Source organism: Panthera pardus, unplaced genomic scaffold, assembly GCF_024362965.1.
Source record: "Panthera pardus isolate Hobbes unplaced genomic scaffold, ASM2436296v1 HiC_scaffold_1, whole genome shotgun sequence".
In the NCBI taxonomy this organism is placed as follows: domain Eukaryota; kingdom Metazoa; phylum Chordata; class Mammalia; order Carnivora; family Felidae; genus Panthera; species Panthera pardus.
The window spans coordinates 19,182,771-19,209,429 of record NW_026526654.1 but is presented as its reverse complement, the minus strand read 5'-3'; the positions used below and the strand labels follow the sequence as shown (position 1 = coordinate 19,209,429).

At 40.9% G+C, this 26,659-nt stretch overlaps 1 protein-coding gene across 6 annotated transcripts in view; it reads right to left on the bottom strand.

Annotated features, from left to right (window-relative positions):
- Positions 1–25,545, bottom strand: part of NALCN (sodium leak channel, non-selective) — a 317,181-nt gene extending 291,636 nt beyond the window's left edge. For 2 of the 6 annotated variants that reach the window (XM_053890599.1, XM_053890639.1), the window contains exons 1-3: positions 25,371–25,544; positions 7,202–7,348; positions 5,675–5,857 (exon numbers count right to left, since the gene is read on the bottom strand). In XM_053890599.1, the coding sequence (XP_053746574.1) occupies positions 5,675–5,857; positions 7,202–7,309 (291 nt within the window). In that variant the 5' untranslated portion in view covers positions 7,310–7,348; positions 25,371–25,544. Of the gene's footprint in view, positions 1–5,674; positions 5,858–7,201; positions 7,349–7,914; positions 8,180–25,370 lie in introns of those variants that run through there. The other 4 variants (XM_053890552.1, XM_053890708.1, XM_053890500.1 and 1 more) reach the window with 4 other exon arrangements.
- Between the last annotated feature and the right edge of the window lie 1,114 nt (positions 25,546–26,659).

Sequence of the window (26,659 nt, the reverse complement as noted above, 5' to 3'; positions counted from 1 at the left end):
GTTGAACAGTGTGCCCCCCAAAGCCATACCCACTCAGAACCTCAGAATGTGACCTTATCTGGAAAGAAGGTCTTTCCAAAATGTAATTAGTTAAGATGAGGTCATATGGAATTAGAGTGAGCCCTAAATCCAATGACTAGTGTCCTTAAAAGAAGAGGTGAGGACACACAGAGACAAGTGGAGGGAAGAAATCCACACGAAGACAGGAGCAGAGATTGGAGTAATGCAGCTAGCTACAAGCTGAGGAATCTCAAAAACTGCCCGGAGCCACCCAAAGTGAGGAAGAGCAAGGTGGGGTTTTCCCTAGAACCTTCAGAAGGATCGTGGCCCTGCTGACATTCTGATTTTGGACTTGTGGCCTCACAGAACTGTGAGACAATAGATTTCTGTTGTTTTCAGCCATCAAATTTGTGTCATTAGTTATAGAAGAAGTAGGAAACTACTACAAACTCCAAAGTACTTGTGAGCTCTTTGGAGTTTAATTCTTTGAAGGCCACTATGACTATGTAATCAAAGGCGGGAAGTCAGGCAATAACAAACGCTTTGAGAGCAGTGTTCAGGGAATTAATCAATGTATCTTTAGACAAGCTTCCAGCTTCACTCTTGTCCTTTTTGTCTCCACTATCAGGTGCATCAGACTGCATTTCTCCCGTGACTTCTCCTCCAAACCCTAATATAACCTGGCCAATCAGATATTCACTCTCACAATTGTGAACCTTGACTTCTGAGGACAAAGACAGAGAGAACCTGGGGCAATGTTCACAAAGTCAGCAGTGGTGGCATGTGGACCAGATTGCTGTGATGTGTGACCTGAGCTGAGCTCATTGCTGCCCTGAGTGCAGAGCTCCCTGGAGTGTACTGTGTAAGCTTGATCTTCCAGTGCCGAATTCGCTCAATATGCTCAAGAGACCTCCCACCACTTCCTTTAAAAAAAAAAAAAAAGACAACCAGAATTTGCTTCTTTGGTCATAGAGTAAGCAGCTGTGTCCAACACAAAGTATATGCTAAATAAACTGCTTTAAAGGTTAAGCAGTTGACTTCAGTTGGGGTAGGATCATAATGGTAGTTCTTTGAATCTCCCAAATTTCCTAAGAAACGAAAGCAAGTGAGATAGCATAGAAAAAAATATTCATGGACATAATCTTGAATAAAGCTATGTGACAATGCATTCCAAAATAAAGACCAAAACTATTGACAGTATCAACACCTACTCAAGATCGCAGCTTGGGGAGGCTATAGAAGGAAAGCATGCAGGGAAGTTATGGCTGATCCAAGAATTTCATACTGAAACTACTAACAAATACTAGTGAAATACTCAGGGGAAGCCTCACTAAGTGAATCTGGGAATACATAGCAAAATTCCTAGAAATGTAAATAGAGCAGTCTACAAATTGGAGGTGAATATAACATAAAAGAACAAAACAAAAATAAGTAATAAAAACAAAGTGCCCACCAAAGGGTTGCAGAAAGATAAGAGGTAACAGAATATCTTAATCTCCCAAATGTACCTAATAAAAACTCCTTACAGGGAGACCAGAGACCCAAGCTAAATAAAATCTCCTGGAGTAGAATCCAAAGTGGGTAAGGCAGGGACATGAGGGACAAAAGATAGGAAGGATTAGACAAGAGGACCAGCAGTTCAGAGGAGGTAGAGATATGACCTGGGATGGTCACCACACAGAGAAGCTATATATTTTATACTTCATGGTAACAACGGGGTAGGGAATCCTCAACCTGATAACGTATGGAAGCTACTCTACCCATTTCACAAGAGCAACAACAACAAAGATAACAGAACAAAAGGATTATGACCGAGTCCTTATGAATATATTATAATCATATATTAGATTATATAATACTACATATATGATCATAGTCCTTATAAATATGTAAAATGATGTATGTTTTACATATAAATATGTAAAATAAAGTATAAAATATAAGAAACACAAAAAATAAACATATAAAACATAAAAACTCCAGTAGTATATAACAAAATGATCAAAAGAAATTAAGAAAAATAAATGCTGCAAAAGCACCACAAAACTGGAAACAGGGAAGTACAGAAATGATGTCTAAATAATAGGACACTATGAAAAAAAAGACAGGAAAGTGTTCAGGAAATAATTAGAATTAGAAAGAAATGGAAAAAAAATTTTAGAAAGGGAAATAAACTTGAAGGAGCACAAGATGGGGAGTACAGTAAAGGAAACAGAATTAAAAAAAAAGATAAAAATGAAACAAATGAAACAAAACACATGTAAAGAAAATGATGGAAATAAATGACCAAAACGTGATCCTGGAGTAATTAGAATACAAAAGAAATCCTGAAGAACAACAAGACAGGATGGAATAAAATAAATATCATGTGATATACCTATATCCATAATAGTCAACAAAAGATGTATTCTCATAAAGCTACTGGCTTTACTAAAAAAGGAAAGACTCTCAGTATTCAAAAGAAAAGATCACACAGAAGGAAAAAGCAGTCTCATAGTCACATTTATACCAGAGGCAATCAAGTACCATATTTAAAAATCTCAAGAAATGACAATGTGAAACATCTTCAAAAATCTAGGAATAGACTAAAAAAGTAAACCAAAAAAGCAAAAAATAAATAAATTAATTAATTAATAAAGGCAAAAGTAAAAAATTGAGTTAGAACGATTAAGCTAATTCTAAGTAAACCAATTGGCTAATCTAAAACAAAATGAAACAAAACAAAACAAACAATACTAGCCAATATAACCTAAAGAAACTCTAACAAAAGATTCAAAATTCAGAGAAAGTACTAATCAAAGAGAGAAAATTAAAATTATTTAAACAATCTTATGTTAACAAATTAAACTAAAGAGTGGATAATTTCCTAAAAGAGTAACTTCACCAAACAGATCCCAATAGACCACACAAGTCTAGACAGAACAATTTCCATAGAAGAAACAGAAATAGAAAGGAGCTCCAAAAAAAAAAAAAAAAAAAAAAAAAGCACTAGGACCAGATGGTTTCATAGGAGATTTGTACCAAACTCGTGAAGTTAAAACAATTTCAAGATAGAGCATAGGAGTGCATGTGCACCCCTCCCCCCACACACGGAAAATCTAATATCAAATCCTGACAAAGATCAGACAAAATTAAAAGAAGGAAAATAATAGCAAGTATAATAAATTGCACATTAAACCAGAATTAAACTGTGCCGTGACCCCACTCAGGTTTTTCCAGAAATGTAAGGATGGCTCAATACTAGGAAATCTACCCTATTACAAGAGCTAAAGAGAAAAATAATCATTCAACAAAATTTAAAAGCTATTCATGATACAACAGTCAAAAACTGTAATTGATGTTTATTCACTTAATCTGATAAGATATACATACTTCAAACTTCAATCCTTCTAATTATTTAATGAGGAAACATTAGAGATGTTCTAAAGAAGCCAGGGGTTAAGCAACTACGTTCACCACCTCTAATACTTTTTAAAATTTGGCTGACTCAATTAAGTAAGCGAAAGCAATTAGAAGCATATGCATTGGAAATAAAAAGACAAAACTGTCTTTATTTTTATAGGATTTGATGATATGGAAATACCAAAAGAAATAATGGAAAAGCAGAATTCAGTAAATTTAGTAAAGTAGCAGGAAATAATATCAACATATAAAATAACAGCCTTCATTTAAAAGAACAATAGCAAGTTTCAATAGCTAATAGAAGATAAGACCCCATACTGATAGGAAAAAGATGAAATAACACACCAAAGCATAAATATAACAAAAAATGTGCAAAATGTATATAAGGAGAAGTATAAAACACTCCTGTAAGACACAAGGGCAGACTTGGTAGAATGGAAAGACAGCACATGATTTGGGATAGGAAGAAATGTGTGTGGCTTGAAAAACCATGAGCAAAGATAATGATAAGTAGGGACAAGTAAATGCAATTTACATCACAAAGGGCTAATATTCCTAACACAATGAGTACCCAAAATTTGAATGAAAAATAATCACAACTTGAAAATGGCCTTTGCATACAATCAGGCTCAACCTCACTCTCAAAACAGAAATGCAAATTAAAACTACACTGCGTTTCCATATCTCACCCATCAGATTGGCAAATATCTGTAAGTTTTACAAAATACTTTGTGATGACCACTCGGGGAAAGAGGCGCCCATGTACATCGTTGTCTACAAAGTCAAAATGGTTCTGGGAATATGGAATATAGAGAAACTAATAATGGAACCACTAGGAAGCAATTCACCATTTATTTAGAATGTAGAACTTTCTACAGAAGACTCATTTTCCCAATGGATCCATGATATGAAAAAAAATTTTTTTTTGCAAGGTTTGTGGAGTTGAGAACTAATGGGCTTAAAGAGACTTAAATGAGTTTTAAAAATATAACAAATATCCTTTGTGGAGCTTGTGTGAGACCTGATTCAAAGAAGCTATCTTATTATAAAAGGAAATATTTTAGACAATTGGGAAAAATATGAATATGAATCGGTACTGGCCTACATTAATAAATTATTGTTAATTCTGCTAGATGCAATAATAGCACAATGGTAATGGTTTAAACATTTTACCAGCAATGCATATGGAGTTACATCTGAAATGACCTGATTTCTCAGATTTGCTTTAAAATGAATAGAGTCTGGCAAATATTGATAATTGTTGATATTGAGTTATAGGGATTCACTACAACTCTAATCTTCACTTTTGTGTGAACTTAAAATTTTCCATAAGAAAAAGATTTTCAAAAAGTTAAAAATGAAAAGAGTAATGCATTGACCGTGATCCCTCTCTTTTAAGGATAACGCACAATGAATTATGTACAAAGAGAAGCAGTGACCCGTAAGTTCATGTTATGCATCATCTCATTAGATTCTTAAAATCCTTGTACAAAATAAGGCCCTTTTCTACCAAAATTATGTAACTGGAGATGCTGGTACAGCCAGTAAAGGAAAGAGCTAAGGTTTGAGTCAAATCTGTCACTCACAGACCCTTTATTGTCCATTCTGCAATTTCATCACACCACTGACTCCCTACATAGCACAATTTCAAATACTTTAGACACGTCATCTACATAGTTTTATCCTCTGTGTGAAGGTCAGTGGTATAGAAGGGATATCTTCAGACAGAACTTTCCTTCCTTTGCTTTTTCTTTCTTTTCCTTTTTATTTATTTTTTGTCTCCCAATGGTGCCAATTGCATGCCACAACTTCCTTTTATTATACTCTTGCTTTCCATCTCATGTCCTTTCTCTTCACCACTTTATATCTTCAGGACACCTCGGACTAAAGACATTCTGAACACCATCACACTGTGACTTCATCATGTAACATTTATTCTGCATCCTGTAAATCCACAGGAACCACACGTGGGCTGGTCACTGCATCAGGCCACGGGTTCACCTGTATGTGGCAGAATCAACCCTACTCTGGCCATGAAGCCAGTAGTCAGACCATCTAGCTCCTTCCTGGATAACCCAAGGCTTTGCATCTTACACAATTTATTTCACTTTTTAAATATTCTTAGGCATCATATTTTCACCAATCCCTGGAGTTATGCCCAATTTTTAAAAACTTCAGTATGGATAAAGAGATGTTTTTGTTTTACTGAGACGAAAAGGAAAATATTATTAAACTACAGATTCTCCATGCATTTTGGTTAGAAAACACTCACCTTGACAATACCCCGGATGTGCATTTTTGCTATCATCTCCGCGGTGTAGAGAAACATCAACAAAGTATCCAGAGTGAAAGTCACATACTGAAGAGGGGGGTAGTGTTCGAATGTCATGGGCGTGTTCATACAGACAGAGATAACGCTGATGATGGCACAGATGCGTAGCAAGGAGTGAACCCACTGCAAAAATGGTCCAAAGTTACCACGTGACACCATAAAACGCTATCTTCAACTTGTGCTCTAAGCCACACTATTTGGAAACCATGATACTGAGATTAAAATATTTCACCAGGATGGTGAAGACAAAGAAGGAAACTAATGTCTGTTCAGTACATACAATGTGCTAAATATTTTCACATACTTTACATCATTTAATGCTGAAAGCAGCCTCCGGTCCACATGAACACACTAGGACTGAAAGTTTAAGAGACTCTTCTGTGGTCATGTAGTTCAGCCTTTAACGAAGCAGGAGGATTTGACTCATCAGAGGCTGGGAAAGGCCTCGGGGCAGGGAAACCGTGTGAACTGGCCGGATATCTCGGAGGAACAGGAAGACAATGTTGAGGCTCAAGTGGACAGTGTGCACATCCAGGAAGGAACAGTTGCCGGGCTCTTAGAGCCAGAATATAAAGAGTCTTCAGTGTAACACTAATGCGTTTTAATTTGCAATGCAGGTAATAGGAATGTTTCAATGACTGTAAGGCAAAAGGGCAATGTGAACAGAAATGGAAATGTAGGGAGAAATCTGAGCATGTCAGACACGTAGTCTGGAGGGCAGCTTAGAAGAAGACCAGAAAGCGGGGGGAGACAGGGCAGATGATATTTACCCAGGTCAGGGGAAAGACAATCACTGCGAGTGTAAGAGTTCATTCCCTTCCTTCTGCCTCTGCTGTGAGTTCACTAATACAGTGGAGCTTACTCTGTGTGGTAGAGATGAGCATTGAAGACCCAGGAACATGCCATTCTACCTCTTGGCTGCTACACTATCTAGTCCAGTGACATTGTACCAAATGTTCCCCTCAAGTTTTCATCACCTTAATTAGGCAAAAAAGGTGACAAAATTCTTCAGAGGCACTATGCACTATCTCATTAACCTTTACTTCTACTCAAAACTTGTAACTCAGAAGACAACTTTTAATTCCAAACATTCGATTATCCCCTCACAGATTCATGCACACTGAGAACCATGAGTAAAGGGAGTCTGATAGAACAGATTACTCATCTGGGGCTCCGGCTTTGGATCGGACTGAGAAGTGGCATTATCGCTACGCTGAGGACAGCATGACGGAGGGGGGAGAGGCGGGAGCAGGCCACCCAGAAGACCTTCCTATGTGAATAACTCACAGCGGCACCTCTTTATTCCGTCTGAATTGCTCTCAACTTCCAGACTCTGAGACTCATCCATATTCTACTACAGCTCAAACAGTCATTTCAAAGCCAAAGGTACATGATTTTTGAATTATATGAATCAAATTTCCTTTTCAATCAGCATGTGCTTCTCCATTCTTCAAAAAAGAAACTTACTGGCTTGTTAATCCAGAGTATGTCAGCGTTGTCTGACAGAGATTCATCCGGACCAAAGTCAGCAACTGGCTGGGCCTCCACCCTGGAGCTCTGCTTCCTTTTGAGCATGCTGGAGTTAGCTCTCGTGAGCAAGTACAAAACTGCAGTCTGGAAGAAGAGAGACAGTTATGTTAGTCACCTAAACCATCTTGACCGCGATGACTTCCAAAGCAGAGTCCCCCGTGTAATCATATGCATACATTAATTATACACAGGATCGATTATATTGTGTATGATAAGCACATGCAAAAAGAAAAAGAAATAGAAATTTTAAAAGCATGAGATGAAACATCAATCCAAGTTTGAATTTTTTCTTCTCTCTCAACACAACAGATCATCCTGTGCACTTCATAAACAATTTGCATGCCAGTTTAGAGAGCACTAGTCTAGGTGAACTGGGGTAGATTAGCTTTGCCCTTTAGGACACATGCATTAGTAGGAACTTTTTTGAGGTCTATGTTCATACATCCAGAGCTGTCCCCACTTAAAGGCGGTCTGTGCTAGAGCACAGGTGACCAATCCAGATGAAATATTCAGATCTTTCGCAGGATTTCCCCCCAAGTTAATTGAATGTGACATTCACAAACATCTATCTCCAATGGTAGTTCCAAACTGAGTTCCCAGCTGTCTTTGACACAGAGGATGTGGGGCAGAGAGACTTGGGCAGAACCTACTCTAATTTTTTCTGTCTTTTACGAAAACTGTGACTGCATCAATCCTTCCAGTTATCTTGAAGTAAATCCAAATCACACTGAAGACTGAGAGGAGATGCCTGCTTGCCTCTTCAATCGCCACAGTTCCAAGGCATCCACATCTTGCTATATGTGTCACCTCCTTCTATCCAGTGGCTATCACTTTCTACAGTCCAGCAGCCATTGAAGGAGGGCCTATTCTATGCCGGGCCCTCAGGACATGAACAGCAAACAAGTACAATATAATCTGAGAAGAGACACAAAGGCAGGCGGTGCCTGGTTACCCTGAGTCCACAGACTTCTCATTTGATTAACACCTAGACTGAATCCTTTGTTTTTTTAAGTTTATTTTTGAGAGAGAGAGAGAGAGAGAGAGAGAGGAAGAGAGAGAGAGAGAGCCGGGGAGGGGCAGAGAGAGAGGAAGACCGAGAATCCGAAGCAGGCTCCGTAGCAGAGAGCCCTCCATGAGGCTCAAACTCACCAACTGTGAGAGCATGACCTGAGCTGAAGTTGTATGCTTAACCCACTGAGCCACCCAGGTGTCCCAACACCTGGACTGAGTCTTAAAGGAAGAGGCAAAGCTAACATTTTTTGGATATATACTATGTTTTGCACACTTAGCAATAATCTTTTACTTCTTCTTTACAACTGACAATAGAAAGGAAGCATTTGTCTTTTCATGCAAGCATGAGAAATGCCAGCCTCAGGGCGGTTAATAACTTGACTGAGGCCCCATCCAAGCAAACTTGAAATGTAAAAGATGTTCGTCTGACTACAAAGCCTAAGTGCTTGTCGTGGTCCGAACTGATGCTGAGGACTGATCAGGATTTTGAAAGGCAGGTAAGAGAGGGAAAAGGTCCAGGCGGCGAACAGCCATGGAAATGTTGAGTCAGGAAAACACAGTAGTTTTAACACCAGGAAGGGGCACTGGCTCTCCTATCTGCTAGATGAAGAACTCTAACTAAAGGGACAACGAGGGCCACTCAATTCTCGGGGGAGCATGAGAATAACAAGAAATGTGTCTGCAGTCTCTGTAAATATATGCCATGGCGATTTTCATTGGGAAAGAGAACAAACCACAGCAGCTCAGGACAAATCAGCTTTGACTTTGATTCTCTGTGTCTGGGTACCTCCTTCTATGCCCATGCTCTCCTGGATGCACCAGGTAGGTGTGTCTGCCCAGCCCTTGGATTCCCAGAAGAAATCAAGCTAATTGGCTTTAAGATGTGCTAGGTATTTCCAGGCTGTCTTGCCCTGAATATTGGATTTGAATATGGGCTTTGCAGTAGGCTGCACTAATTAATTTTATTTTACATAATTGGAGTTAGGGACTCTTGACATCGATATGTAAATATATGCAGAATATTCAAATTATGCTTGCTCTCTGATTTACTATGGAGGCAAACATCTGGTGGCCTCAATTTGGGATGCTTCTTGAATGACAGGCTCCTATGTACCCAAAAACAGGATACTGAATCTTTAAGAAATCCTTCAAGATTACACAACACAAAGGAAATAAAGAGTGGTTTTACAAAGTTGTTTGAAGATGATACAAGAAAATTTTATAGACCTAGCCACTAATCATAATACCTTTTTCACTGAGTCAGTGGAGATTTATGAATGGCCATTTATTGCTCTTATGATCTGACCATAAGTTACAGTCTGAAAAACTTTTGATGTATAAATGTGATACCTTCGCATATGAATTTCATGCACCTTTTATTATAAATATCCCATCTGAAGCAAAGCCGATTTTTTCATTATGGATTTCTTTTTCTAAAGAACTAGACATCCAAGATTATTTATTTTTTAATCTCTATGCTGGTTACATTTGACCCATCAAAACCGTGCACCTATAATGAATTAGTTGTCATACACTTTGTCCCAAACTTTACCTACTGCAAAAATGCCACCAAATTGAACAGAGCCCAAGAAAACCATCTGTTCAAACTCTCATAGAACCTGGTTAATCCACAAATACATTTAGAACTCAACAACTAGCTCCTGCATCACTGAGGTTTTGGCTAATTTAACAATATTAAATATTAGGTAAAGCACTCAAGTAGTAAAACGAATTAATGTTACAAACATGTGAAGAGTCCAAAATTAATTTGAGGCAATTGATTATAAAAACTTTTGTTTCTGCACAGCAATTACGATTTTACACATTCATTCATGCTGAAACAATATTACCAAGTACAGCAAACCTATTACTCCACCATTAAAGACCAGCAGGTATGTTTAAGTATCCCAGGTAAGCTGATTATTTTGATAGGAAATCGTTTCTGTGTATCTTAGCCTTATCACTATTATGTATTTATAATGCTTTTTTTTTTCTGCTTAAAGAAGTGCCCTTCATAAGGCAGTGCACTAAATTTAAAAGGCAAGGCTTCTGGTAGCTGTTCTGCCCTTATTAAAAGTGGTTGGTATTTAAATAGTTCAATAGCAGGAGAAGGCTGCACAGTTACAATATGTTCGTTGATAAATCTTTCACTTGGAAACAACTAACGGCAATTCAGGGAGAAAAACTATTTGGGTTCATTGCTCTCTTTTAAATGGTTAAAATCCAGTTTTGTATTCTGTGATGTGAACATTCTACTTTTTTGGCATACACTTTGCTTAGGACATTGCAGCTCTCTCTTGACCAAACTGCAATTGATATATCCAGTTTTCTTTTAACTGCAAAGTGCTTGCAACACTATGGTTCAATTCTTCTCCTTGTAACTCTCTTGGGCTTGCATTAAACTCTTTTGAATCTTCCATATTCTAAATGACGGTTTACAGTATGTCCTTCACCTGTCATCCCCTGTGTCTGTCCTCTGTACTTAACCCCTTAAATGAGCATCTGTTCTTAGAGTTTCCATCACCATCTGTTGGTATCTGGATCCTGAGTCCTGGATCTACTCTGCTGCTTTGCAGGCCAGACACAGGCCATACCAACACTGTCATCACTTAAAAATCACTGGGACAGGTCCATACCAGTCCCACATGCTCGTGCTTCACTCTTTCTTCTCAATTCCCAGATCTTCCTACTCCGAGCTCTTCGGGTCCTCGTATGTGCAGAAGGACTACACAGATTCTCCGTCCTGGTGCACATGGCCTCCTTCACATTTGCCCCATTACTAGAGTCCTTGCTTGGCCGTGGGCTTCAGGTCTGGACTACCACCGACATCAGCTTTTCAGCCTTTCTATTATGTCCCGTTCTTTATAATAGAAACCAACTTCCCAACACACTTAACGGTCTCTCCTGTAACCCAGAAAACCTCAGCCTATCCCCTTATTTCTCATTCATCCATCCATTCATTCACTCATTCACACAGAAAAGACTGCACATTCACCATGATATCAGGCACTGTGGCTCGTGCAGGGAACAGCAAAAGCATTCAGAGCTTACGGACTGCCTGCCTTAACGAACTGTAGGTTGTAAGGACGCTTAGTTCCACTGAGCTTTACCTGCACTTCTGGTCATGCTCACATCCACAGGCTCCACTTGAATTGGCCAAGCGTCTCATCACTCCCATCCCCATCCTCCAACCTCCAATCTTTCTCAGTGATCTCAGCTCCTTTGTTCCAGCTGGGGTCTCTTAGTGATCTGTTGTCAATCCCACATCAATCCTTCGTATTCCCTAACTCAACTCATGCAGGGTTTTTAAAAGGAAATGAAAAAAATAAAATGTGCAATGATATCTCTCAGACTTCTTACCCCACGCTTTAGTGTTATGTCTTTGGAAAATCAGCCTTCATTGCTAGCAGAAGCTTCTCATTCGTTCATGCTTGCGTATATTTAAAAAAAAAAATTATCCAGGAGTGCCTGGGTGGCTCAGTCGGTTAAGTGTCCAACTTTGGCTCAGGTCATGATCTCCTGGTTCATGGGTTCAAGCCCTGCATCGGGCTCTGTGCAGACAGCTCAGAGCCTAGAGCCTGCTTTGGATTCTGGGTCTCCCTCTCTCTCTGTCCCTCCCCTGCTCTCTCTCTCTCTCTCTGTCTCAAAAATAAATAAACATTAAAATTTTTTTTATCCCAACCATTGTGTTAGGTGATGTGAATTTAGCACTAACAAAGCACACTTGGTCTCTTTCCTCCTAGAAACCCAATGCCCCGTGCTCCTGACACAGGCGACACGTTTAATTAAAGGAGAGCATGTCACCAGTGCATACTGATTCTTCAACCTCCACCTAATGATACTCTTATGTTTTCACTACCTTATTGCTGGCTCCACACCACCTCCCTGGGCAAGGGATATTTGTTGAACAGTTGATTCCCAACATGCACCTGGATCTGTGCTAACGAGATTCAGTTGACAAGTCAGGACATCTGACTACTGGTCCCTGCCTAGACCTCACATACCTACATCTTAAGTTAAAGGAAAAGAAACGCATTTTATTTTTATTCTACTTTCGTTATGCAAACAATGCAGCCTTGTTGCAGGATAATTAGAAAAAAATACAAACAAAATGAGAGACAAAGTGAAAACCATCAGGAATTGCACTCAATTGTTTTTGCAAAGTAGCTGCTGAGTGGACGCATTGTGCCAGCCCCTGGGCAAAACAGAGCAATAGTCAAATACACTCCCTCTCCTCATGACACTTCTTTTAGCTGGGACACTTGCTCTCCAATGGCATATGGATTGTATCTCTGCTGTTTTCTTTTCCATATATATTTTCCCATGCATGTATTTATTTTTAAATGGCTGCTTAAACACTGCCTTGTAACCAGCTGTGTTTTTTTCATTTGCAGTATCTTGTGAACATCTTTCTCTGTCAATAAATATGCATGCACAGAAAATCCTAACTGTAAATAAACACCACCTTCAAACACCTGCCTTTCCATGTCTCTCTTCTCTCCTAACCTCATTTACATCCTCATATGTGCGAGCCCCTGCCAGGTAAACAGGTAAAAGCACATCTTTCTAGATTAAGTATCAATGTAGGTGAGAAAGGTATCACCACGTATTTTGGGAGACAACTTAATTTGGTGTTATCAATTTTTTTGAGCAATACAATCTTAATTCTTAATTCAAGTATTCCTATTTCTCCTTCTTTTTTTGGTGTTGTTATTTTGTTTAAATGGCCACTGAACCCAAAACAACCACTGATATCTGTATTTGAACAAGTTTGCTGCATCTTTCCATATACACATTTAAATCTTCCATTGTACTTCAGCACATCACAATAACAGTTTGAAGACAAAGGTGATGTTTATTCCTGATGCTGGAACTGCCAAACGTCATTGTCTTTGTAAAGTCAGACTGCCCATTTTGGCTGGCCAAATTTCTTTCCCAACAGACGATATGTCCATTCAGAACAAATGAATATATTGGGGCGCCCGGTTCACACAGTTAGTTAAGTGCCCAACTCGATCTCAGCTCAGGTCTCTGAGTTCGAGTCCTGAATGGGGCTCTGTGCTGATGGTGCAGAGCCTGCTTGGGATTCTGTCTCTCCTTCTCTCTACCCCTCCCCTGCTTGTGGGCAGGCGTGCACGCTCGCTCTCTCAAATAATAAATAAACTTAAAAAAAAAAAGAACAAATGAATATAGCATCACATTTTATGTCTTCCATGTAAATTAGGGGGGAAACCCCACTATTTTTGTCTATTACCTGTGATCCAAAATCTTTCTGCCCTGCCTCATGCTCCCCTGCCCCCTCATCCTTCCTCCTATTTCCAGGATACGGTGGAGCCTCAGAGCCCTTGATAACTGCACCTCCTCTTCAGCTGATGGTTCTCTTACTCATTCTGAGTGCCTGACACTCCTTCCTGGTTCTGCAAGCCCAGATCACCTCAGTTCTTCGCTACAGGCACCAGGAACTGGTGTCCTGTGCTGTCTCAGCAATGCACAGCTGCTTCCGTGAGCTCACTTCCTGCAGCCTCTACAGCCTGGCACACAGCACTTCCCCACCTGTACTCCACCACTCAGCAACTCCTTCTTCGTGGTGCTCAATAACTGTTTTTGATCTTAATAATCAAAACTGCTTAAGGAAAAGCATTACAGACAGAATTTGATACGGACCTGAATATATATTCCCCAGTCTGAGTGCTTTATAAAAAGGGTAACAATCCTCAAACACACACACACACACACACACACACACACACACACACCTGTAGAAATTCATCAGGAAGCATGATGAATGCTTTGGAAGATAAGGAAGTTGCCAGGGTAAAACTGTGAGCTCATTAGTTGACTCCCCCTCAAAATCGGTCAACTGCCATGTAAAAACAGACTCCTTCCAACAACGTTTACTGAGGCCTTGTCATGTGTCAGGCTTTGTCCTAAGCATGTCATGTATCATGTCATTCCATTCTTATAAGGACCTTTTCACAGATGAGGGAGTTTAGGCACAGAGATGAGTCAGGATATGAACCAAGACAATATGGTTTACAGCACTATTAAAATTAACTATGGGGGAGCCTGGGTGGATCAGTTGGTTGAGCATACGACATTGGTTCAGGTCATGATCTCACGGTTTGTGGGTTCAAGCCCCGCATCGGGCTCTGTGCTGATCGCTCAGAACCTGCAGACTGCTTCGGATTCTGTGTCTCCCTCTCTCTGTGCCCCTCCCCTGCTTGCACGCTGTCTCTCTCTCTCTCTCCCAAAAATAAACATTAAGAAAATTAAAATTAACTATGCTACAACTTAGAGTTAATTTAAAAAAAACCCTACTTTTCAACATAGTCTAATCAGACAATCTGATTATAAACTCTTGGCATCGATTATTTTTTGTGAAAATAGTACAGACATTTCTCATTTCTTAAAATTGAATTTATTTGTTTATATGATTCATTTTATGGTTATTCCTGCCACATGTTTTTAAAAATGTATCTTTTTAAAAATTTTTTTTTTCTGGAAAGAAATCATCAAATGTCTCATAGAATCTATCTAAATGTCCCTTTCCAGTTTCTGAAGTCGTCATTCATTATCCAGTCTTTTTCCTCGAGGGTGAATTCTAGAAATGTTCTATTATGTTTTTATTACCTTTTCTCTACAATTTTGAAAAAAAAAGGAAAGAAAAGCATTTACTAACTCTCACCTGATAATCTTAACATCTTATAGTAGAGACGGCCGTCTCAATTTCCTACAGATGACAGATTTCTTAATTTCCCAGAGTCTGTTTTAGTTTCATAAATTCTTGACTGAATATGCAGAGAATGTGAACTTAGAAAATAGATCCCACTGATGACACCTGGGCAAAAGAGGGTATGCTTTCTGCAGAGAATATACCAGGGCAGGAAGAAAGGGTTTATTGAAAGAAGTCCTTCTGCCATTCTCAAAATCCACAGCTTGGAACATGGTCAAGGTTGTGATTTTATTTTGGAATGGCTGTTCTTCAGTCAAGGAAAATCCGAACTAAATGGAAGCTATCAATCAGAGGTTAGCAAGTGGTAGCTGTTTAATCTAAAATATCCCAATAATAAATAATGCACTGGGCCATGCCGAGAGGTGGGCCGGCTACCTTCTGAACATTCTAAGAGAATGACTACACATTGTGGAGTTTGCAGACAGGACTTCTCCATCTACATTTTTCAATCCATTACATCCCAAGAAACTTCCAATGATAAAAAATCTGTTATCACACTCTTGAAGCTGCTCTTTTTTTTTTTTTTTTTTTTTGCATTTTATCAATTCTTATGGTAGGGTGATGGTCCATAAACTACTGTACATAATTTTAGAAAAGAATAAAGCTTAAGCATTATGTATTCTTTCTCCCCCAACACACACTTGAAAGAGGAAAGCAAACATCTATGGAAAGTTGGCTCTGTGCCAGGCTCTATGCCAAGGCCTTTACACGTCTCTGAAGTTGTTTTTAGTATTATCCCCATTTTACAGATTACAAGTCTCTTGTCCAAATCCACAAGAGTTGGAAACAACTGTAGAATCCAGGAAGTCTGAACTTCAAGAACCTTTGCAAACTTCAAATGTTTTGCAACAGTGATAAAATTCATTTGTGATGTCTTTACAACAAATAAAATATGAAAATAATTAGTTGTGAAGCTTACACAAATGACACCTAACATTTGCTGAGAGTTTATGATGTGTGAAGCTAAGAGCTTTGCACGGATGACCTCACCTCCTTCTTGCCATGCCCCAGTTTGGCAGGTGTTGCTACTCCTACTTTATAGGTGAAACTGACATTGAGAGATGGTAAGTGCCCTGCCCAAGGTCACTTCCTGATCTTTGCCCCCATGATATTCAGTTGTCTATGTCTTTCAGTCTAACCATTCCGAGGCTTGGTGACTAGAATCTTCTTTCCCAGGTATCAGGGTCAGAGATTCTCCAAATCTTGCCTCTCCCATGTCTAAGGAGTAAAACCCAATTCGCGCATGACTGCCCCTAGTGCTGCATTGCGAGTCCTTCCTAGCCACTCTCAAGCAAGCCTGTCATCAGTCCCCTTTGCTCATGAATTTTTATGGGCCAGATGCCTCTTTCCCTCTAATTGCTTGCAGAAAACGCAGGTGGCTGTGTTGTTTTCTCTCTCAAAGCAGCCTGGAACTTAATAAACTTTAAAGAAAGGGGGTGCCCAGGGGGTTCAGTCAGTTAAGCATCGGTCTCTTGATTTTGGCTCAGGTCATGATCTCACGGTTGTGAGACTGAGCCCCAATCCCTGGGATTCTCTCTCTCCTTCTCCCTCTGACCCTACCATGCTCAAGCTCTCTAAATAAATAAGTAAATAAATAAATAAATGTTTAAAAAAAAAAAAAAAGAAGCAGCCTGAGTCTTATGTCTGCCTCAGCGATCAGCAGAACACATCATTTTAGCAGGAAAACTAAGACATCATTGAAATGTTGATCCCTGGGATCACAGCAGCAAGATCTGACTCTCTCTCCAAACGCACTTTTCTTTTGGGTGCTTATTCATCTACATCTTGGCCCTTGCCGAATCAGGATGCAATGATGCAAAAACAGACTGTTACATGTATGGTCCAGTCTCGGCTGACTACAGGGGCCACCCAAGGCGGGCCACCAAGCAGAGGAAGCCAGACATCTCAAAGGGCCACCCCCAAGGCCAGCTCCTCCTTTCTCTGCCCCTTTTGTCAGCAACACTGATCAAAAACAGAAAATGGTCCCCGCTCTTTAGACTGATTCTACTTCCCAAATCCCGAAGGAAAACCACATATTATTGTTTTCTGGTTGCTTCTACAAATGCCTCAAAACTGTCCTCACTTCACTAAGAATTCTGTTTTGTTTCAGTTTTAATTGTGAAAATTGAATTTTCTCTCATTTGAAAAATCACTGGATTTGGAAAGGAATCCAGGATAGACTAGGATGGCTTTAACACTCCTTTGTTGTTATACCCTGCTTCCCAAACCAAACTGGCCCATCAACAGGAGAGGGCACCGGGCTGTATTTGTGCCACTTAATCATTGTATCGATTACAAATTAGGGCAATCAGCCTCTCTCTATCCCCTAGTCCGAAAATCCAATCTATCCTTTGAACAAGCCCCTGCCATTCACTCTGAGTTTGGGAAGGATATACATTTATAATTTTGTGACTTATTCCGGGTACGGTGCAGGTATAAGAACATTTTAAGAAAAGAATGTCAGAGATAAAAATCACCAGAGGTGGATGGTGTGATTTTGTAAGAAGGTTACATTTCTTAATCTTAATAGCCCGAAAAGGTCCTCCCTCTCTCCACACACAGCAGAGCCTCCAGGGGTGTTCATCTCCCAAGAGTTCAGTGACAGGCATTTTATCTTGATAAACTGCTACTCTCATTTAAACATTATGAAAAATCAGAAAAGAAGATTATCTATTTTTATTGTGGTTGCTTAATCTTGTAATGAATCTGCAAAGGACAAAGAAGATGGATGGTTTAAAATAGTGGTTGGCAAAACTTTAGCATACGGTCCTTAAATGGGATGGAAATTCAAAAGGAGTTACTTATTTCTTTTTCTATGATCATTTAATTTTGTAATAGGGATCCATAAAGTTGGGACAAAGAAAGTGAAAAGTTTCCAAATAGTAGTTTCTAATGACTACTGAATCTTTGCATCATCCAGGGAGATATTTTTTTAAAAATTTTAAATGTTTTATTTATTTTTGAGATAGAGAGAGAGAGAGGGACAGAATGTGAGCAGAGGGGCAGAGAGAGGGGGAGACACAGCATCTGAAGCAGGCTCCAGGCTCTGAGCTGACCTCACAGAGCCAGACATCGGGCTAGAACCCACAAACTGTGAGATCATGACCTATGCCAAAGTCAGATGCTTAACTAGCTGAGCCACCCAGGCGTCCCCATCCAAGGAGATTCTTAAACATTCTCAACCCCAGGCATCCTTCAAGTCAAACATACTAAGTCAGAACCTTCTGGGATGGAGTATTGGAAGCCGTATTTAAAAAAACCCTCCCCAGGCAATTCTAACACACTCTCCCAGAAGTGGTCCCAATTAGTGATGAGGTCACTGATATAGATGCTCAGAAGAGCATTTTAACAACTCCAGAGTTTATACTTCAGAGTCAAGACTGGTTTTTGGAGGGGTGGGGGGAATACGAGAGACTAGTTATAAACAACTGAGACAAAACAGAATCTGAGACAAAATAGAAATCTGATTTATAAGTGTATGTACATGCAGTATATTCTATTCTTAAGTCTTCCTCAGAAAACTTCAGAATTTACTAAAAAAAAAAAAAAGAACTAAATGGAATATACTTTATATACAAGAATAAGATTTTGGTTTTTGTCTTATGAAAATATAACTAAGAAATCTTTTACTTGGGTTTTCTACTATAACTTTTCAGTCTAGAATATACCTTGAAAATGGCTATTCATTTATTGAAGTGAATAAAGCAAAAACAAATCGTGTAATTCCACTAATTATTTTTTAATATTGCTTTAATTTTTACTTAATAAAAAGGAGAAAATTGTTTTGAGGTTCCCCAGAGTTTAATATTTTTTTCTCCATAAAGTATTGATATATCAAACTGAGGGAAATGGAAATAATAATTCAAGGAAAGGGGTTTCCAAACCCAACAAGCTCTATTTCTAAAAATTTAAAGCCCTTATTCACAATATTCACTTTAATCTCTGTGTTTTAGCTAATGGGAGGAATAGTTAAGGAAGTTTCCATACTTGAGAGATTCTCACTCCAGTTTTACATCATCCAGGATTTTTAAAATCTCCACTTTTATAATATATATTTATTGGTTTCTTAAGCTATCACCGACTTGTATCTTGCCTAGTAACATATATGTATCTTGTCTCATATAGGCTTCCATAATATGTCTTTTTAAGAAATAGTAAGTAACTTTTAAAATTCCTTCCTCTACTCCAGAAATGATCTGTGAAACCTATGGATTTCATAATGACAACAGAGAACAGAGAGAGAAAATAATGAAGCAAATGGCAAATGGTTTCATCTATAGACACCGTTGCCTGAAAGATGAAGAAATCATTAGTCGTTTTGTCTAGGCATAGCAAATATGAACAAAAACACCCACCATCACCCGAGCCTGAAGTCCTGGATTTATTTTCCACTATGCCTTCTCTTTCCTTCTGCTGGTTTGAACACCAGGATCTGTTAGCCTTTGTTCTGTTGATAAATCAACTACCCACTTCTCTGCTTCCATGATGAAAATCTGATTCCAGTTACTCATTCTCAAGACTGCACACCCAATTTCTCCAACATCTTCCTTCACTGACCTCCATTTTTATTTTTTTTCCTTCTTCTTGACCTCATTCCTCAGGTCTTGCCATCACGTGTGAATGGCTATTATTAATATGCCTTAAACACTGGAATGTGATGGCTCTTAGCTTTTTTCTATCATGTCTAAAGCTTTCCCATTTTATAATGAATTCATGCATGATTTTAAATATCATGCTCTTTCTTGCCCTCTCTGGTTCTGTTGTGTTGTTTCCTTTACTTCCTAGACATGCAATGCTATCTCACTGTAGTTTGCGGAATCCTTTGAGAAATTACTGCATCTGTGGACCATGTCTCCTAAAATAGACACACAAAACTACTTTTGGCTAAAAATATTATATTGCTGTGATAGCTGGCATTGCTAGAAGGCTTGTAATGATAACTTTATTAAAGATAGTAACTTTCATTTCTTTAAGGTCCATTTTTTTCTCAATCATGTTTCAAACAGCTGTTCTATTATTTACATACTTCACCTTTTCTTTGACTTGCCTAATATGGATTTCCTTATCTTTTTTTCTATTTCATTTTGTTTCCAACATCAGTATCATGCAAGAATTGCCTTCTGGTATTTTGCAGAATTACACATTTTCAGAATAGTATTTTACTGCTTGCTGATATTTAATTTTGTATATGAAAGCAGTTAAAGGCAGTCAAAATGCTCCCTTTGTAGACAGATAAACATTTTTCCTTTCTTTTCTTTTCTTTTCTTTTTTTTACGAACACCACCATAAGTCTGGTTAATATCCATCACCATAGCTCTTCATGATGTTTGTCCTGTGATGAGAACTTTTAAGATCTACTTTCTTAGCAACTTTCAAATATACAACACAGTATTATTAACTAGCATCATCATGCCATGCATTATTACATCCATGACTTGTTTATTTTATAACTGCAAGTTTACACTTTTGACCCCCTTTACCCATCTTGCCCACCCAGAAACATTTTTTTTTTTAATTATTTTTTTTTCAACGTTTTTTTTATTTATTTGTGGGACAGAGAGAGACAGAGCATGAATGGGGGAGGGACAGAGAGAGAGGGAGACACAGAATCGGAAACAGGCTCCAGGCTCTGAGCCATCAGCCCAGAGCCTGACGCGGGGCTCGAACTCACGGACCGTGAGATCGTGACCTGGCTGAAGTCGGACGCTTAACCGACTGCGCCACCCAGGCGCCCCCCCAGAAACATTTTTTAACTTGATCATGATACTGATGGGATACTTTTCCCTTTCCAGTTGTTCAGATGCAAAGTGTTCACTGGGCTATAATAAGACATTAGCTACTTTCTGTTAGTATTTCCTGGTCCATTATAAGGCAACTCCATCTGCATATTTGGATTATATGTTTTCATCTAAAAGAAAACAGGGATCACATTTCACTTCGAAGGAGGCTTCTGCTCCCTTGCTCTGATCTCCCTGTCAGGAAGAGCACTCCTTTGTGTGTGTCTGTTGGCTGCCTTCCAGACATATCACCCTGCTCCAAACAAAGTCTCTCCTCTCTTTCCTTTGCATAATTGGAGAGAAGTCCCACTCTCAGTCTCTGCAGACACTCTCCCTTTGGCCATGGTGTGCCGATCTTTGGTCTTCTCACCTCCTGACTCCCTCCACGGAAGCCCCAGTCCTGTGCCCCTCTCTGCACCCAGGGGTAAGTCCCTGTCCTTGGAGCACATTCCAGCTGGTATGGCTGTGCCTGCCCCGGGGTCTCATGGAGAAACTGCTTCAGAAGTCAACTTTAGACTTCACCCCTTCCAATGAAGGAGTTCTGCCTGGAGGTCTGTTCCTGATTTTTTTGTACAAGTTGCAAGGGAACTGTGGCCTGAACCTTAGTTTTGCCCATCCGTTCCATCTGTCCAATTCCATCTGTGCCGAAACTACCAGAAATGCCTCGGAGTCTACACCCCACTGCCTTCCCCTCCCTGTGCCTGTGGGGTACAGGTTTCTCACTATATAAAGTCCTTTGATCATTCTTTTCAAGTTTGAGTAGGAAGTAAAAACCAGAATTAGACTCCTGAGCTCAAACATCATCATTCTTGCATTTACTTACTATTTCCCACCCCACCCCAACTTACCACTACTGTAACATTCTTATTTTGGTTTTACACTAACAGGTGTATTTTATTATCTTGATTTTAGATGAATTTGTTAAAGGGGTGCCTGGGTAGCTTAGTCAGTTAAGCATCTGACTTTGGCTCAGGTCATGATCTCATGGTTTGTGGGTTCGAGCCCTGCGTCCGGCTCTGTGCTAACAGCTCAGAGCCTGGAGCCTGCTTCAGATTGTGTGTCTCCCTCTCTCTCTGCCCCTCCCCCACTTGAACTGTGCCTCTCTCTCTTAAAATAAATAAACATAATAAAAAAAATAGATGAATTTGTTAAAGATCAACTCTACCTAGTGTAAAGGTCATATATCCAAGATATTGTTTTATCTTCTTTAATTCCTGTAAAAAGAGGGTAAATGATCCACAAATACTAAAAACAAGGCAGACTTACTGCAGAAAGCATATTAAACATCTTATCCAAATTTATATCTCTAGGAAAACAACTTGAGGATACATATACAGTATATCCATAATATATATTATGTATCTCCATAATAACTTTGATAATCCATTTAATTTTGATTATCAAATACCTTTGATAATCCAGGAATATCATTGTTTGGAACTTATTATGAATAAAAGACATCAATAAAAATAAATCCCTATACCCTATATACCAGGACACTATAATGATGAAAACTGAAAATAACAAACTTCCAATGACAGAGGTATGGCCATAGAAGTGAGGCTATATTCATGGGACATAGTCTTATACAGCTAGTTAGAATTTTTTTAGTAAGAAACTGTATAGAGTGAAAAAAATGCTTGTGCTGAATATTAAGTGGAAAAGCCAGTATAAAAATTATACAATGCCCTTATTCCACTACACAAAGTCATGTAGTTAAAAAGGCATAGATAATAGATAAAATAGATAAAAAGACATAACAAATACATAGATATTATAATCACTTGTGTTCATTTGTTAGACTGTGGATGCTTATTCTCTTTTGTCTATCATGTCTGTCATTTCCATCATGTCTGATTACCTTAAAATTCAAAGGATAAATTTAAAAATGTTTAATGACACAAAGACTTTTGAAGGTATAAAGGCTTCTTGCATTGGTCTTTGAAGAAGATAAAATCATATAACATGTATAGTTAACCTTTAAAGTGTCCTTGGGGTCCCCGGGGGGCTGAGTCAGTTAAGCTTCTCACCCTTAATTTCAGCTTGGGTCATGACCTCCCAGCTCCTGAGTTTGAGCCCTGCATTGAGCTCTGCCCTGACAGTGCAGAGCCTGCTTGGGATTCTCTCTCTCTCCCTCTGACCGCCCCCCCCCCCCCACCCCACCTCTCTCTCTCTCTCTCTCAAAATAAATAAAGCTTAAAAAAAAATGTTGTTACCAGTTTTGGGAGACAATTGATCATTTTTTTAAGCTCTGGCTCATAGTTTCCAAACCCAAACTAGCAAATAGGACGTCTCCCTATCTGTCCACTTGATTACATGGTTGCCTTTCCTGACAGATTTTAGAGTTCCTCACTGAACTCCCTGCTCCTGGCCGACCGCTCGGCTTATAAGTAGGATATAATGTTGTGGGGAAATGTGGGGTTTTTTTTCTTCACAAACTGGAAATCCACTTGTGACTCTTCCCCTGAGATAATTTATATAACATGAAAATTCTGAAATTATCCCAGCATCACTGATAAAGGATAAAAACAAATATGTACATGCATGCCCAGGTATGTACACACACACACACACACACACACACAAAATGTATGCTGGAAAGAGACACAAATGGAACACATTTCAAAGAAAGGCCATAAGCAAATAAGAAAATGCCACTCAAACTTTTGTCTCTAAACTGCAAAGAAATTATACAATTTTGAGTACTTCTTTTTTCTTTTAAAAGTATTTTTCCTTTCTTGAATACCTTGCAAGCCATATCTAAAGTTATAACTGCATTACCACCATTTCACATGACCTGACTCATCTTCGTTTTTTTAATGTTTATTTATTCTTGAGAGAGAGAGAGAGAGAGAGAGAGAGAGAGAGAGGAAGCGGGGGAGGGGCAGAGAGAGAGAGAGAGAGACACAGAATCCGAAGCAGGTTCTAGGTTCTGAGCTGTCAGTGCAGATCCCAATGCTGCGGGGCTGGAACCCATAAGCCGTGAGATCATGACCCGAAGCAAAGTTGAGCACTTAACCGACTGAGCCACCCATGAGCCCCTCATCTCCAGTTTTTATACAGGTTCTAGCACTGTCCTTATTAGGGACCCCACATCTCTTCTGCCAAGATGTCACATCTTCTATGAACAGAAAAGGGGTCCTATGAGCCTGTTCACTTTTTAATTTTCCTCTCAAGCCTGATTTTTCCTTCACTTTATCTGGCCTTAGCAATAGCTGGGTGAAAATATACCACAGAAGAATAAAAATCCAACCTGGAAAGGCCCACAGAATAAAACCCAATCAATTAGGATTTTTGTTGTTGTAGAGGTTTGAGAAGCCATGATTCTTATTTAGAATAGTTGAAACTTAATCTTTTAAAAAAAAATTTCTTTTTAATGTTTATTCACTTTTGAGAGAGAGACAGAGTATGAGCGGGGGAGGGGCAGAGGGAGAGGAGACACAGAATCCCAAGCAGGCTCCAGGCTCTGAGCTGTCAGCACAGAGCCCCATTCAGGGCTGGAACTCATGAACTGTGAGATCATGACCTGAGCAGAAGTTGGACGCTTAACCCACTGAGCCACCCAGGTGCCCTGAAATTTAATCTTTTAATGTAAAAAGCCACTGTTGCCATATACCAGCCTGGGGAATAACTGTCATAGACCACCCTGTCCTTTCCTACTTAATATCGAATCAAATCACAGTCGTAGCTATAAAAATGTGAAGCATAAACTGTAAAAGAATAGCCTCCTGTTAATTTCCTATCCCTATTAAAGGTCTTCTCCTCCGACCTTGGCCTCCGTATACAGCACAGTCAATCACTGGTACCCACCAGCAGGGAAATCTGGGCCTATCTGATGGATACACAAACACGAGATTAAGACTACAACCTTAGGAGGCCTGAACTTGCACGTGTACGAATACAAGTCCTTGATAATTTATCCTATGATGCTTCAAGAATGTATAAAGACCTGAATTCAGAGTTATCAACCACCCTTAAAGAGGAAAATTCCGAGTCAGAGGGGCAGCCCCTTCCTTGCTCAGGATTCTGGGGCCCTCTTAAGATTCGAGCCAGTCTCTTAAGGACTAAGGGACAAAACGCTGTTGCTTAGGCAGGACCCTGTGGCCACCCTAAGGACAGCTGCTCAACAGGACCAATTAATAAAATGAGGACTCTGAAGCTCCCAGCAAGCCGCAGGAGCAGGGAGCAGGGTGGGGTGGGCAAGGCCCCGGCCCCTTTCGTTAACCTGCTGGAGCTGGGTTGTCCCCTTCACCCCACGGCGCGCTCGCCCTCAGGTGCCAAGGGGCCGCCTCGGGCCGCGACCGCCGCGGCCCGCGCCACCTGCCCCTGGGGCTCCTGGCGGGGCAGGCCTGGATCTGGCGGCCCTGGCTCCCCGCGCCCACCGGAGCTCAGGCGGGGCGGGGAAGGCGCATCCCCCCGCAGGGGCAGGGAGGCGCCTCACGGCCGCCCGCACCCCCTCCCGGAAGAGGCTGGGGCGCCTTTTCTCCCCTTCCCCCCAGCTCCGGGCCTTCGCCCCCCGCCCACCCGGCCCCGCCCGGCGAGGGCCACCGGCGCGCGCCCGGGGCCTCGGGCGGCCGTGACCAACCTGTAACCCCAGTGCTCGCAGCGGTCATGGTGCCGCTGGCGCGGCGGCGGCGGCGGCGGCGGCGGCGGCGGCGGCGGCGGGCCTGGCGCGGCGCCCACCCCGCGGGGACGCGGTCCCTCACCTCCCGCGCTCCGTCGGCGCGCGCCACCCGGCCGGGGCCGCGGCTCGGCGCTCGGCGTGCAGGCGCGCGCTGCTGCCACCCGGGCCCCGGGCCTGCGGGCAAGGGGGTGGTGGGGGGGGGGGGGGGGGTCAGGGCTTTTTGCTCTCGGCTTTTTTTTTTTTTTTTTTTTTCAATCAGAGTTGTCTTTGCCGCAGGGGCTGCGACGACGCCACGGGCTGGAGGGAGGAAGCAGGAGAGGAGTCTGCACTGCAGTTGGTGGGGAGCAGGAGTGTCGGTGCTAGCAGGTTCCTTCTCGCTGGCTGCCACCGGCAGTCAGTCTCACAGCAATAGCGGGGCTCTCCTCTACCGGCTCCTCTCATGCAATCGGCCCGTGCATGGCCGCATGGCCTTGTGCACCGGAGAGGGGCACACGCGGCGCACATGCAAGGACATTGCATAGAGCCGAGCAGGGCCCGCGTGCGTGCATGTGTGAGCGTGTGTGTGACTGTGAGTGATCTGGTCGTTCAGGACACAGTTTCTGAGGACGTGGACTAGTTTCACCCTTGAGGAAATTGCTAAAGGAATGCCTGGGTGACACAGTCTTATAAACATGTGAACATTTCCCCTTAAAATTAAAATACTTTGCTATCTGGATGAGGCGGGATGACCAGTCAAGTATTGACGGTTACCTCCATGTACTTTAAATTAGGAGGACAAGAGGCAGCATCTGATACCTGCGGCTTCTAGTTGACCAGATTTAGGGAAATCTTGGAATCTTTTTTTTTTTTTTTTAATTTTTTTTTTCAACGTTTTTTACTTATTTTTGGGACAGAGAGAGACAGAGCATGAACGGGGGAGGGGCAGAGAGAGAGGGAGACACAGAATCGGAAACAGGCTCCAGGCTCCGAGCCATCAGCCCAGAGCCCGACGTGGGGCTCGAACTCACGGACCGCGAGATCGTGACCTGGCTGAAGTCGGACGCTTAACCGACTGCGCCACCCAGGCGCCCCAGGGAAATCTTGGAATCTTGAACACCATACTCAGACCCAGAGGACATCTTCTCTCGGCTGCACTCTTTAAAAGCTCAATTAGAGACTGGCATCTTGCCTTGTAGTCAGATATTAAACCCACCAAGGAACCCTGGAGAAGTGATTGACATCATACACACAGGCACATAAATAACAGAGAG